General features: G+C 45.0%; 1 protein-coding gene across 1 annotated transcript in view; it reads left to right on the top strand.

Annotated features, from left to right (window-relative positions):
* LOC114149904 (NLR family CARD domain-containing protein 3-like) overlaps positions 1 to 9,920 on the top strand; it is a 37,513-nt gene extending 27,593 nt beyond the window's left edge. Inside the window, exons 10-13 of the mRNA XM_028026014.1 lie at positions 66 to 239; positions 435 to 608; positions 1,188 to 1,260; positions 9,726 to 9,920. Of these exons, the coding sequence (XP_027881815.1) occupies positions 66 to 239; positions 435 to 608; positions 1,188 to 1,260; positions 9,726 to 9,920 (616 nt within the window). The remainder of the gene's footprint in view (positions 1 to 65; positions 240 to 434; positions 609 to 1,187; positions 1,261 to 9,725) is intronic.
* Positions 9,921 to 14,690: the final 4,770 nt, after the last annotated feature.

The raw sequence follows: 14,690 nt of genomic DNA, 5'->3' as shown, positions 1-14,690 counted from the left end.
ACATTGTTGATTGGAAAAAATATAAATTTTGAAGAATAGTTTAATAAATATTTCTGTCTCCTCAGACTGAGTGACTGTAACCTCTCAGAGAGAAGCTGTGAAGCTCTGTCCTCAGTTCTCAGCTCCCAGTCCTCCAGTCTCAGAGAACTGGACCTGAGTATCAACAACCTGCAGGATTCAGGAGTGGAGCTTCTCTCTGCTGGACTGAAGAGTCCAAACTGCAACCTGGAAACTCTCAGGTAAAATGTTCGCAATACTGGTGAAACCAGATTTCTGTCTATTGACCGATATCAGAGATTATACCAATTGTATTTCAATAGCAGATTTAGTTGCAAATTAATTCAATCTTTTGAAGAAGAACATAACTGACTGGAAAGAAAAACATAAATCTCAATAAAGAGTTTAAGAACAGATTTTCCTCTCTGTCTCCTCAGACTGAGTGGCTGTAACCTCTCAGAGAGAAGCTGTGAAGCTCTGTCCTCAGTTCTCAGCTCCCAGTCCTCCAGTCTCAGAGAACTGGACCTGAGTAACAACAACCTGCAGGATTCAGGAGTGAAGCTTCTCTCTGCTGGACTGAAGAGTCCAAACTGCAACCTGGAAACTCTCAGGTAAAATGTTCTCAATAGGGAAGCCATATTTCTGTCCATTAGCTGCAAACAGATTTCCAAAAGTATTTGACCAACCATCCAAAGGATAATAAACAGGTGTTTCAATAACTTCCATGGCCACCGGTGTTTGAAAGTAAGCACCTAGGCATGCAGACTGTTTTTACAAACATTTGTGAAAGAATGGGTTGCTCTTAAGAACACAGTGAATTCCGGCGTGGGACTGTGATATAATGTGCAACAAGTGGGACATGTTTTGTCCTGATTATGCTGTTTTTAATAAACGTACAGCATAATTATTCCTCTGTAAAGGTTTTCTGATGCTACAGTCTCCCAATTTTTGTTTTTACCCTGTCTTGAATATTTGATTCTTCCATTTACCTTAAACTTCATACTGATAAACCTGAACTTCCTTCTGTGGAACAATGAAGGATGTTTCTATTCTGATCCATGATGAAATTTGTGTTATTACTGTTTAAATTTGTTGACAAGTTAAGCACAATTGATTGACTTTTTTCATCACATGAAAATGACCAGTACTAAATCAACATTCTCATCATGCGATGAATTGTGTGTCTGCAGCTTATCAGGCTGTTTGGTCTCAGAGGAAGGCTGTGCTTCTCTGGCCTCAGCTCTGACCTCCAACCCCTCCCATCTGAAAGAGTTGGACCTGAGCTACAATCATCCAGGAGACTCAGGAGTGAAGCTGCTGTCGGCTGGACTGAAGGATCCACACTGGAGACTGGATGCTCTCAGGTATGGAGGAACCTGCTGCAGGAGCAGAGAAGGTCTGATAGAGGAGGAAGAGGGAGAAACGTCTTTACTCAGTCTGCTGGGAAACATTTGGTTTGAAGCTAAATAGTTAGCTTGTTGCTCAAAGTAACAGCTTTTCTCAGTTGCTGCTCAGTTTTCCATCTCTGTATCCAAGAAGTTTATTATTAATATTTAATTTTTATTTTTAATTTTGTTAATACTCCTCCTTGGGCTGCCACCTTATCGTGGTGGAAGGGTTTGAGTGTCCCAATGATCCTAGGAGCTATGCTGTCTGGGGCTTCATGCCCCTGGTAGGGTCACCCAAGGCAGACAGGTCTTAGGCGAGGGACCAGACACAGCGCAGCCCGAAGACCCCAATGACGAAGGAAAACCTTGGACTTGGTGTTCCCTAGGCCCGGACGCGGGTCACCGGGGCCCCACTCTGGAGCCAGGCCTGGAGGGGGGGCACGATGGCGAGCAGACGGTGGCCGGGCTTTTACCCATGGAGCCCGGCCGGGCTCAGCCCGAAGAGGAAACATGGGCCCCCCCTCCCATGGGCCCACCACCCGTGGGAGGGGCCAAAGGGGTCGGGTGCACTGTGTGATGGGTGGCGGCCAAGGGAGGGGACCCTGGCGGTCCGATCCTCGGTTGCAGAAACTGGCTCTTGGGATGTGGAATGTCACCTCTCTGGTGGGGAAGGAGCCGGAGCTAGTGCGTGAGGTCGAGAGGTTCCGGCTAGAAATAGTCGGTCTCACCTCGATGCATGGCTCTGGTTCTGGAACCAGTCTCCTTGAGAGGGGCTGGACATACTTCCACTCTGGAGTTGCCCAGGGTGAGAGACGTCGGGCAGGAGTTGGCATACTTGTTGCTCCCCATCTCGGCGCCTGCACATTGGGGTTTACCCCGGTGAACGAGAGGGTAGCATCCCTCCGCCTACGGGTGGGGGGATGGGTTCTGACTGTCGTTTGTGCTTACGGGCCGAACGACAGTTCAGATTACCCACCCTTTTTGGAGTCCTTAGAGGGGGTACTGGAGAGTGCTCCTCCTGGGGACTCCCTTGTTCTGCTGGGGGACTTCAATGCTCACGTGGGCGACAACAGTGAGACCTGGAGGGGCGTGGTTGGGAGGAACGGCCCGCCCGACCTGAACTCGAGTGGTGTTCTGTTGCTGGACTTCTGTGCTCGCCATGGATTGTCCATAACGAACACCATGTTCAAGCATAAGGGTGTCCATATGTGCACTTGGCACCAGGACACCCTAGGCCGCAGTTCGATGATTGACTTTGTCATCGTTTCATCGGATCTGCGGCCGTATGTCTTGGACACTCGGGTGAAAAGAGGTGCGGAGCTGTCCACTGACCACTACCTGGTGGTGAGTTGGCTCCGGTGGTGGGGGCGAAAGCCGGTCAGACCTGGCAGGCCCAAACGTGTTGTGAGGGTCTGCTGGGAACGTCTGGCGGAATCCCCTGTGAAACGGAGCTTTAACTCCCATCTCCGGCAAAACTTCGAACACTGCCTGGGGGAGGTGGGGGACATGGAGTCTGAGTGGACCATGTTCCGTGCCTCCATTGTCGAGGCGGCCGATCGGAGCTGTGGCCGCAAGGTTGTCGGTGCCTGTCGCGGCGGCAACCCTCGAACCCGTTGGTGGACACCTTCGGTGAGGGATGCCGTCAGGCTGAAGAAGGAGTCCTATCGGGCCTTTTTGGCCTGTGGGACTCCGGAAGCAGCTGATGGGTACTGGCGGGCGAAGCGGCATGCGGCTCGGGCGGTTGCTGAGGCAAAAACTCGGGCGTGGGAGGAGTGTAGAGAGGCCATGGAGAAAGACTTCCATACGGCTTCGAGGCGATTCTGGTCCACCATCCGGTGTCTCAGGGGGGGGAAGCGGTGCAGCACCAACACTGTTTATAGTGGGGATGGTGTGCTGCTGACCTCTACTCGGGACGTTGTGGGCCGGTGGGCAGAGTACTTCGAAGACCTCCTCAATCCCACCAACATGCCTTCCACTGAGGAAGCGGAGCCTGGGGACACTGGGTTGGGCTCTCCAATCTCTGGGGACGAGGTCGCCGAGGTGGTTAAAAAGCTCCTCAGTGGCAAGGCCCCGGGGGTGGATGAGATCCGCCCGGAGTTCCTTAAGGCTCTGGATGTTGTAGGGTTGTGTTGGTTGACGCGACTCTGCAATATCGCATGGACATCGGGGGCAGATCCCCTGGATTGGCAGACTGGGGTGGTGGTCCCCCTGTTCAAAAAGGGGGACCGGAGGGTGTGCTGCAATTATAGAGGGGTCACACTCTTAAGCCTCCCTGGCAAGGTCTATTCGGGGGTACTGGAGAGGAGGGTCCGTCGGATAGTCGAACCTCAGATTCAGGAAGAGCAGTGTGGTTTTCGTCCTGGTCGTGGAACACTGGACCAGCTCTACACCCTCGGCAGGGTCCTGGAGGGTGCATGGGAGTTCGCCCAACCAGTCTACATGTGTTTTGTGGACTTGGAGAAGGCGTTCGACTGTGTCCCTCGGGGAGCCCTGTGGAGGGTTCTCCGGGAGTATGGGGTACCGGGCCCTTTGATACGGGCTGTCAGGTCCCTGTATGACCGGTGTCAGAGTCTGGTCCGCATTGCCGGCAGTAAGTCGGGCTCGTTTCCGGTGAGAGTTGGACTCCGCCAGGGCTGCCCTTTGTCACCGATTCTGTTCATCACTTTCATGGACAGAATTTCTAGGCGCAGCCAAGGTGTTGAGGGGATCCGATTTGGTGGCCTTAGGATCTCATCTCTGCTTTTTGCAGACGATGTGGTCCTTTTGGCTTCATCGGGTCGTGATCTGCAGCTCTCGCTGGAGCGGTTCGCAGCCGAGTGTGAAGCGGCCGGGATGGGGATCAGTGCCTCCAAATCCGAGGCCATGGTCTTGAGCCGGAAAAGGGTAGAGTGCCTTCTCCAGGTCAGGGGGGATGTCCTGCCCCAAGTGGAGGAGTTTAAGTATCTCGGGATCTTGTTCACGAATGGGGGAAGAAGGGAGCGGGAGATCGACAGGCGGATTGGCGCAGCGTCTGCTGTCAAGCGGGCGCTGTACCGGTCCGTCGTGGTGAAGAGAGAGCTGAGCCAAAAAGCGAAGCTTTGGATTTACCGGTCGATCTACGTTCCCACCCACATCTATGGTCATGAGCTTTGGGTCATGACCGAAAGAACGAGATCGCGGATACAAGCGGCCGAAATGGGTTTTCTACGTAGGGTGGCTGGGCTCTCCCTTAGAGATAGGGTGAGAAGCTCAGTCATCCGGGAGGGACTCAGAGTAGAGCCGCTGCTCCTTCACATCGAGAGGAGCCAGTTGAGGTGGCTCGGGCATCTGGTCAGGATGCCTCCTGGACGCCTCCCTGGTGAGGTGTTCCGGGCACGTCCCACCGGGAGGAGGCCCCGGGGAAGACCCAGGACACGCTGGAGGGACTATGTCTCTCGGCTGGCCTGGGAACGCTTCGGGATTCCCCCGGAAGAGCTGGAAGAAGTGGCCGGGGAGAGGGAAGTCTGGGCCTCCCTTCTGAAGCTGCTACCCCCGCGACCCGACCTCGGATAAGCGGAAGAAAATGGATGGATGGATGGATATTGTTAATATTTAAAAATATTTATTCAAGTAAAAATGTTAATGTGGTTCTTTTACTAGAGAACATTTTTGTCTGTTTATTTGTACTTTTACTTCAGTACATTGTTTGAGTTCTTTTTCCACCTCTGGTGAACAGCCAGTAGGTGGCGCTAGAGTCAGGAGGAGGCAGCCTGGAGAAAAGGCTGTTCCTCCATGATCTGTTTCCAAGCAGTCAGAGTGTAGAAGTTGAGAGCTGGAGAAGTTTCCTCCTGTTGCTGCAGCAGCAGAGATGTTCTGCTTCATGGACTAAATCAGGTTGGAAAGAGGAGAGATCTTTACTGAGCTGCTGGATAAAAGCTTCTGAAACATTTCAACTCTTTCTGGAAACTAATGAGACATAAAAACAATGGATGTTTTTACCATCCAGACCTTTAGAACCAGTTCAGGTCAATAATTCAGTTGTATCTGTGGAAGATGAACAGATTTGATGTGAAATGATGAAATTCTTCATTTCTATCTGATGTTCCAGCAGATCTGTAGAAAATGGAGCTGCAGCTCTCAGATATTTCAGTCGTCATGTTTTCTATCAATGAATCCACTGATTAAAGCAGGAATCTCATCTCCATGTTCTCCTCCAGAGGTTCCCAAGGTTTGTTCCTGGAAGCTGCTGCTGGTTCCTCCAATCCAGGCTCCGCCCCCTTTATAGGAAATCTGTCCATATATGGCGCAAAGAGTCACCTTGATGCTGCAAAGCTTTGTTCAGGGATGAGATGTCAGGATGTTAGTGTCAGTCTGTTCCAGGCTTTAGTTGTTCTCCTCATGAGGAGCTGAAGTCTCTGACAGGAACGTAGAGCTGAACAGGAGAAGAATTTGAAGCTTCTTCTTGGCCTCTGATTGCAACAGCAGTACAATCCAACATTTCTGGATATTACAGTGAGGCCACAGCAGGTTTTCAGCAGCAGGGCTGTTTAGTGTTTCATTCCTTCATCTGTGTGTGGGAGTGTGGATGGAACAGGTATCCAGGTGTTGTGTCAGAGTTTAGATTGATTGTATTTTAATGCTGATTATTAAATCAGGTTGAGCTTCCAGAAATGTTTCCTTAGTTTCCTGATGTCCTTTTAGGCTTCAGTGAGTTTCTTCAGGTTGTTACTGAGGGATTTCCTTTCTCCTCTCTGTTGGAGCTTTTCCTGTGTTTGGAGAAATGAGTTGTGCTGCAGCAGCACCAACTGTCCTTCCTACATCCACTGCAGTTTGCAATCCAAATGTTGGACTGTTCCTGTCTCAGTGGAGGACAATGTGTGTCTGAGAGACATGTAATGTCCATGTTTGCTGCTGAAAGAGACTGATGGTCTGACCCCCCTCCTCCTTTCAGGGTGGAGCCTGCTGGAGTCCCATTCTTGACACCAGGTCTGAGGAAGTGTAAGTGTGTTTTTCATCTGATTCATGACAACAAAGCAGCTCACATTCAACCATCTTCAAACTGTCACATCACTCATTCAGGAGTCATCATCAAAGTGTCAATAAATGATCAATAACTGCAGCTGGATTGTGTTTGTTCTCTCCATCAGATTCCTGTCAACTCACCATCGACACAAACACAGTGAGCAGAGAACTCAAACTGTCTGAAAATGACAAGAATGTCACATCTGTGGAGGAGCTTCAGTCATATCCTGATCATCCAGACAGATTTGATGTTTGGCCTCAGCTGCTGTGTAGAACTGGTCTGACTGGTCGCTGTTACTGGGAGGTTGAGTGGAAAGGAAGAGTTGAGATATCAGTGAGTTACAGAATTATAAGGAGGAAAGGAAACAGTAGAGACTGTTGGTTTGGAGGGAATGATCATTCCTGGAGTCTGAGATGCTCTGATGATGGTTACTCTGTCTGTCACAATAACAGAGAAACTCGTCTCTCCTCCTCCTCTGTCTCTAACAGAGTAGCAGTGTATGTGGACTGTCCTGCTGGCATTCTGTCCTTCTACAGAGTTTCCTCTGACTCACTGATCCTCCTCCACTCCTTCAACACCACATTCACTGAACCTCTGATTCCTGGATTTATGGTCTTGTACTCTGGTTCCTCTGTGTTTCTGTGCTGAGTTGAGTCTAAAGAGTCTAAAGATTTTCCTCCTGTCAGAGAAACTCTCTCACTGTTGAACAGATAGTTCAGTCTCTACAATCTATTTCTTGGTGAAACAATTCTGATTGAATCCTGGGAAACGTTTTCTTCTTCCAGGTCTTTAAAGATGGAAGTTGGAATTATTCCAGGATTATTCCAGGATCCACATTTTCTGTTTGTTTCCAGTCAAAGCTTCATTGTGAATATCAAGATGTTGCTTCTCTTCTTTTTTTCCTTTTATTTGTCAGTCATAGTTCATTGAAATGTTGGACAGTTTTCCTAAATCACTGAACATTTTGTTTCTGTCCGCTAAACATGTCAGATTTAAATCTCAAATCTTCATTTTGTAAATTTGCTGCCATAATTCTTCATGTGTTTGTTTCTGTTCAAATTTAAATATTACGTTAAAAAGATTTCTTTATTTGTCAGTTCTGCTTTTCAGAAATCTAAATTAAAACATTCCCATCCCATGAAGGTCACACGTCAATGCTTTGAAGCATAGAGTGGGAAAATCTTAATATTTTCCGTTTCATTCAGAACTTCTACCTGAAACTCAGAACCTGCAGAAATTTTTTCACCATACAGAAAAAATCCCAGAAAGTGTAAAATGCAGTTTGTTGCAGAGGTTCAAACTTCCTGATGGTGACCTCTCCTCCGTCCCTCACCTTGTCTGGCCGGTTTTAATCCTCACTGCAGTGTTAGACTGGAGCTCATCTCTCAGATTAACCCTCTGATGCATGAGTGACTGACTATATAGTCTTCCATGACTGGGTCTTTTCTGACCCGGGTTACAATCAATGTATTTTTTTCTACTTTTATCATTTTTATTCAAAATAATGCTTTGTATAATACTTTCGACTGTGTTTTATTTCACACAAGAATTATTTCATTTTTGAAATATTTTAATTTTTCACTTTTTAAATCTTTTTAAAACAATTTGTAGAACATTTTTAAAACAAAATGACAGCAACAACAATTTTACAACAGCAATGATGAAATGCCAATAAAGGACAATGTCAACATCTATTATGTGTGTGTGGGCATGGGGGGGTGCGAAAGAGCATGTTTCTTAAAACTAGCAAGCTAACCAAACTAGCTAACATTACTCTCTGTATTCTGTTATGCTATGTGTATCGTGCATGTGAGTGTATGTATGTGTGTGCATCCATCCATCCATCCATCCATCCATCTTCTTCCATTTATCTGAGGTAGGTCGGGTCACATGGGTAACAGCCTAGGTACAGAGGCCCAGACTTCCCTCTCCCCAGCCATTTGTTCCAGCTCCTCTGGGGGAAACACAAGGCTTTTCCAGGCCAGCCAGGAAACATAGTCCCTCCAGCGTGTCCTGGGTCTTCCCCTGGGCCTCCTCCTGGTGGGACGTGCCCGGAGCACCTCACCAGAGATGCATCTAGAAGGACGCTCCTCTCGACATAAAGGAGGAGTGGTTCTACTCTGAGCCCCTCCTGGATATCTGAGCTTCTCATCCTATCATCCTCTAAACTGATTATGCCTTTCATCCGTCGCATCACATGGCAGACCGTAACTGACAATTTTATCATTACAGCTCGGCACGTCCCCGGCTATACTAATGCCATCAGTATAACTTCAGTTCTTGCTTTTATCACTTACTGTTTCAACCATCGTCAATTCAAACATTCACAACCTGTTGGCAGGAATACATTTTTATCCCAAGCTATATCAGCCTAGCACGTCATCCAGCCTTTTCTCTAACCCCGCAGTAAGACTTCTTCTCAGAGGAATCTCAAAACACTGCTTCCATCTTCCTGACAGTAGAAAACCCATCACGCTCCCCGTACTCAGAAGCCTCGTAGCGGCTCTCCGTGGAGGTCCTTTCTCTCCCTATGTTAAAGCATTCCTCTTGAGCGCCTTCCTCCTCGCCTTCTACGGATTCTTAAGACTGAGCGAGTTCAGATCCACGGGCAAAGTATTTAACCCATCTAGAGATCTAACCATTTCTGATCTTAAATTCTATCCCGACCACTATGACCTCTTCATTAAGCACTCTAAAGTGAAAGGCCTATGCACCATCTCCATCACGCGCCTAGGCGGCTCGTTCTGCCCCTTCCACTCAATGTTTAAATTCGTATGCAGAAGGCATAAACTCAGCCCCTTGTCTATACCTCTGTTTCTAAACCCCGAAGGCTTCCCCATGACCGCCGCTTGGTTCATCTGTCATCTCAGGCAGACTCTAGCATTATGCGGTCTCCCCCCTTGCCACTTCTCAGGCCACTCCTTCAGAATAGGAGCAGCCATGTCAGCAGCCATTCAGGGTATCCCTTCAGCTTCCCTCTTACAGCTCGGCCACTCATCATCCTCAGCCTTCTCCTCCTGTATCAGACCGGACCTTCCAGCTGTGCTCGAAGCCCAATGTTCACTGTCTACGGGTAAGCATCTCGACAAATGACTGGTGGTGGAGCACTCACTGTTCTTAAAATCTATTCTACGCCCAGAAGATCTGGTCGGGCCCAACAGGCTCCTCAGCCTGTCAGTCCCGGCTCAAGCAACCACACCGACTGCAATATCCGCTCCAGCCTCACTCGTGGCCATCCGCCGGCCTAACAAGGCTCCATCAGCCTGCAGGCCCAGCTCTACTCCGCATAGGCCCCATTACCCAAGCCGGCCCCATCAGCTGGTCGGTCATCAGCCTAACAAGGCTCTGCCAACCTGCAGGTTCCGGATACCTTGGTAATCTCATTAGTCAACCGGTCATCTGCCGTGCCACCAGCCGGCCAGCCAAGGCCTCGGCTCAGCACCCTGAAGACTACCCTGAGCTTTGCCCCGAGCCGACCATCCAAGCTCATGGCGATTCTCAGCTTGCATGGCTTCTGCCAGTGTCCGAGCACCAAAGAACTTCATGCCAAATAAATCTTTCTAACTGATGCTTTTCTCTCTGTGAGTCTTTCCAGATAGATTGAAATAAAGTTTAAAAATATGTACATTTTGCTTATAAGATGAAAAAAAACTGTCTGTAAATCTGTTCTACCCAGTACTCCTGAAGTAGCAGTTTTAGCAAAATCTATTAAGCATCTTGGGCTACCAAATTAATTAATGGAAAAAATTATCACCAAATGAGCCCCACACTGTATTGACAAGTCAAGCAGAAAGTGGAGATTTTCATGTTGTTGGAAACATTTTTATTTTTTTTTTTTACTGCCGATGCATCCTTTGCTACAAAATCAAACTTTCAGTAGAGGAATGTTATTATATTTTAGGCAATAAAATGTTTTATTTTCTTATTTAAAAAGTGATTTGATTATGTTTATTTGCATCTTTCAATGCATAGTACTGTATAAGAAAGGCTAACGTGGTTAATTAAAAAATCTTCAGAATGAGCCAATTTTTAATCTGATTGATCATCACAACAATCGATTAATCATCAGAAAAATGCATTAATCAATCAAAAACATTGAGTCATTTAAATACAGATTTGTCTAACTAAATTTGTTTATACCAGTTAATTGGGGTTTACTCATTATTCTACAAGCTTGAATGTTTCACTGCAGCTTCGTTTTGTTCCTGTTGCCTCCAAGCTGAACGTTGATCCCCATGAATGTTTCCCCTCATGCAGAATCTGAGCAGAGACATTTCTGACCTTTGTACCGAGTACGAGAGCCAAGAGGTGGAGGACCGGCTGCTGGTCTCACGTTCTGATGTCTCTGACCAAACACTCCACCCTCAAAATCAACATTTAAAAAATGATACAGGAATTTAGTTTTCCTACTTTTCCACTTGAAACAATCTAGTCTAAATATCAGATATAAACATTTGGCCCAACATATTGATGTTATGGCTGATTACCTATATTTACACTTTCAAATTTTGTCTAAAATCATCATGAATTTGGTCCATTAAAAGTGTTAATAAAATCAAATGCTTCTGCTGTTCATTGAGTAAAGTCTGTTTCCACTAAGAACTGTGAGAGTTTCCTCCAGTCTGTGTTCGGCTTTAATCTCCTGCAGGAAATCAAATCTCCACGTCTCGACTGGAGTCGCCGTGGCAACGCCTTTCAAACATTAGGATAGTGTGTTGAGACTGGATGAGAGCCGATGAGTTGTTTTTATTTAGTGGCAGAGCTGCATTCATCCATTCATCATCCCAGTTTTCCTGCCATGCAGATTAATCTCCACTTATCTGACTGCTTGGAGACCAAATGTCACAAACTGGGATTAAGAGAGTTGAGATGTTGAAATCTGTCACATAGAGAAAAGAAGCTTCATGATACTATGACTTGTTCAACTGAAAACCTTTTAATCTCATTTAATTTGATTAAAGTGATTTTTATATCAGTTAATTGAACTGATTTTGGCACATTCATCTTGTTGTATCAAATACATTCATGTGCAAAAAACATTTTTCTGATTTGTTGAAAGAAAAGAAAGTAGATCTTAAAATTTAATCAGATTATGAGCACAATTTAATTCCAGAGAAACAGAGGGATTAATTCTACAAATCTGCTCAACATTATGGCAATTACTCACCGTGTAGCAAAAACAATCCTTTAAGAAAGATTAAAAACTCTTAACATAAAATGTTATGGAGCAGTTAGAATAAAAATAGAAAAATTGCTGCTCTATAACAAATCACAAAAAAGAAACAGATTAGAAATGTTATTTTGAAGCAATCTCTAATTTATAACTTTGCCAAATACATATAGTCTAAGCTAATCAAAAAAAATTAGATAAAGAGGAAAGCTGGTGTATGGAGGGCTAAACATGCCTTTATCAAGATATGGATAATCACCATTCACATCATAATAAGTAGATGTAAACTAATCATAAGTAGATTAGCTTGCAAAGCCAACATCTTGTTTTCCACATATGAAGACTGTAATCTTTTGATTTAAAACATATAGTGTTTTAAATCCTGGATGACTCTAGCACAAGCAACAATTACAGACAACAGGGACAGCATGGTTACATGTTTTATTGAACAGAAAAAAAGTTTTCATTTATCTTTTCTGCAGGAGGGCGAACACCAAATCAACACCAGATCCTCACTGGAAGACAGGGAGATGATTAAAGGTTGTGATAAGATAAGTGGTTATGTGTAGGAGGGAGTCTGGATCTTACTTTATGAAGCAGAGGAGGCGATCAAGATGGGGTGGAGAGCATCCACAGATCCGATGGTTGGCTGCTTGCTGTTGGACTGGGTGAATAGTGATCGGTTTGCTTTCTAGGTTGCTTGGCTGGAGGAGATGGACAGTTGGTGGGTGGACAGGCAGGTGAGGACTGTAGATGAGCTACAGGTGCTCCAAACAGGAGCAGCGAGGAGGACGAGAGGCAGATGCTGCAGGAAGAAATCCATAGGACTGGAAAATCAGTGTGGAAGCTGAGCACTGAGGACCTATGAGGAAGGATGAGATCAAAGATAAGCGAGACCATAAATTATCTGTGATAGCAGAGCAACCGCAGTAGTACCACGACAAGCAGTAAACCATCTGGGGTCTGGCTCTGGGAATCCTCTCCTCTAAGTACTGCTCCTTGATGAAGGAAATGCATGTCACCTGGAAGCTGCACCTGCAGAGGAGGAAGAGAAGAGAGCAGACATCCAACCAACATCAAACCGGTCTGTGGATACAACATATAGCAGTGGTCCCCAACCCTGGCCCTCAGGGACCGCTGTCCTGCATGTTTTTGATGAGTCCGAACTCCAGCACAGTTTATTCATATTGTATTCCTGTAATTGCTATAGAAGTCGGTTAATCACCTATTCATTTATTCCAGGTGTACAGAAGCAGGGAAACACCTACTGTATGAGTTCTCATTATACTGTGACTCTATTCTCATAATTTTGACTTCATTTTATTTTTATTTTCTTAGTGTGGCCCTAATACTCTGTAATCTGAGACATTTAAGTAACTATGTATTTTTTTGTATTATATTCTGTATTTTTAGGACACTTTTGTAGCACCATAGAAGCTACAAAACCCCCAAATTTGAACCTTCAACTCATACCTGCACATTTTTTTCACTCGTGCTTAATGACGCCTATAAAGTGTTCAAAGATTTAAGTGTTTAGCTCCTGATCTCTGTAAATCCATCAGATTTGTGATGACATGGTGGGATGAGAGAGAGAGAGAAACAGACAGAAGAGGATAACAGTACCGTATTTAAAACTTTAAGCACCCAGATCATCTCAGTCGGCCTCTTCTCTCTGAGTGTCGCGTCTGATCTGCTTGCAGAGGAAATGATTTCAGAACAGGATGTTTTGAAGGTTTCTGTTGGTCTGGTTTACTGGATGTTTGTAGGAAAGCGTCCGCTCTGAGTGATGAGCGTGTTGAACCACCTCAGGGCTCGGAGCAGGAGTCTGTTCTGCAGCTACAAGCCCGGCGGACAGAACCACCACCTCCAGGAACCGATCGATCACCTGGACCTGATCAGCTCCTTCATCAAGCCATGGAACTCCATGCAGGTCAGATCATTTTATTTAGCATTTAACTGCTGATTTAGTTTTTTTCTTTTCCAAACCAGGAAAAGCAAAACCTTAGATTGGATGTCAAAATTCTTAAAATGCCTGTTAAAATTTCTGGTTTTTGTTTTTCAATTCGACTGAAAACAAAGAATTTTGCAGATTTTTTGGTTAGATTTACTGTTGTGGTGATCAGTTTTTTTCTTTAAAACTATTTATTAATTTTAAGCTTTTAATTGCAGAAAAGCATTATGGTCTCAAAATGTAAGGTTTTTCCTCAGAATTTCTTAGTTTAAAAAGTCAGATTTTTTTCTTCAGTGGCCCTGATTCTCCCCCGTATTTATTGATTTATTTAAATGTTTCTTGTTTTTCTGTTTTCTCATGTTTTGGGAAACTCAAAGCTTTGGCATTCTTGAGATATTTTATAGTCAAATAAGATAAAGATCGACCTAATTTGCACATGCAGCTGTTTTATTTGTGGCAATGACCTTGTATGGAATAAGTGAGGGTGGAGCTGAAGTGATTAATCATGATTAATAGACAAATTAAATTATTGTCAACTAATTTAGTAATCAATTGTTAACTGTAGAATATAGACTCAAAAAAGGCCAATTGCTGAAAGAACAACACAAATCTGTAATGAAGTCAAAACTGTAGAAAAAATATAAAGATTTTGCAACTGAGATGGAGAAACAAAACCTTTGTCTTTAAATCAATTTCACCCAAAAGAATGATCCTGTTAATCATCTTATACTAACCAATTATTAATTAATGAAGGGAAAATGTATCAACAGATCAGCCTTACATGGCGTTGAAAGTGCTGAACTTTTCATGTTGATGTTAGAAGGATTTATTAGCTACTGATGCATCCATTGTTACAAGAATGTGCCGATGTTTATCTGATTAACCCCTAACTAAATGATTAATAATCATACTAATCGTTTATTCATCAGGCTAATTGATTAATCACCAGACAAATCAATTAATCGACAGAATAATCTGACTAGTTTGATACCACTTAGTCTTTTTTGCTTGCAGGTATTTAAAGGTTTGTCTAACCTACTGTATGTTGTTTCCACCAGTTCACTGGTTTTATTCATGATTCTGTAAGGATCAACATTTCACTGCAGTTTTGTTTTGTTCCTGTTGAATGTTTCCCCTCATGCAGGACCTGAGCAGAGACATCTACGACCTTTATGCCGAGTACGAGCGCGAAGAGGTGGAGGA

The sequence above is a fragment of the Xiphophorus couchianus genome, chromosome 8, assembly GCF_001444195.1.
Source record: "Xiphophorus couchianus chromosome 8, X_couchianus-1.0, whole genome shotgun sequence".
NCBI lineage: Eukaryota > Metazoa > Chordata > Actinopteri > Cyprinodontiformes > Poeciliidae > Xiphophorus > Xiphophorus couchianus.
The sequence above is the reverse complement of the archived record's forward strand: the minus strand, read 5'-3'. Positions and strand labels throughout refer to the sequence as shown.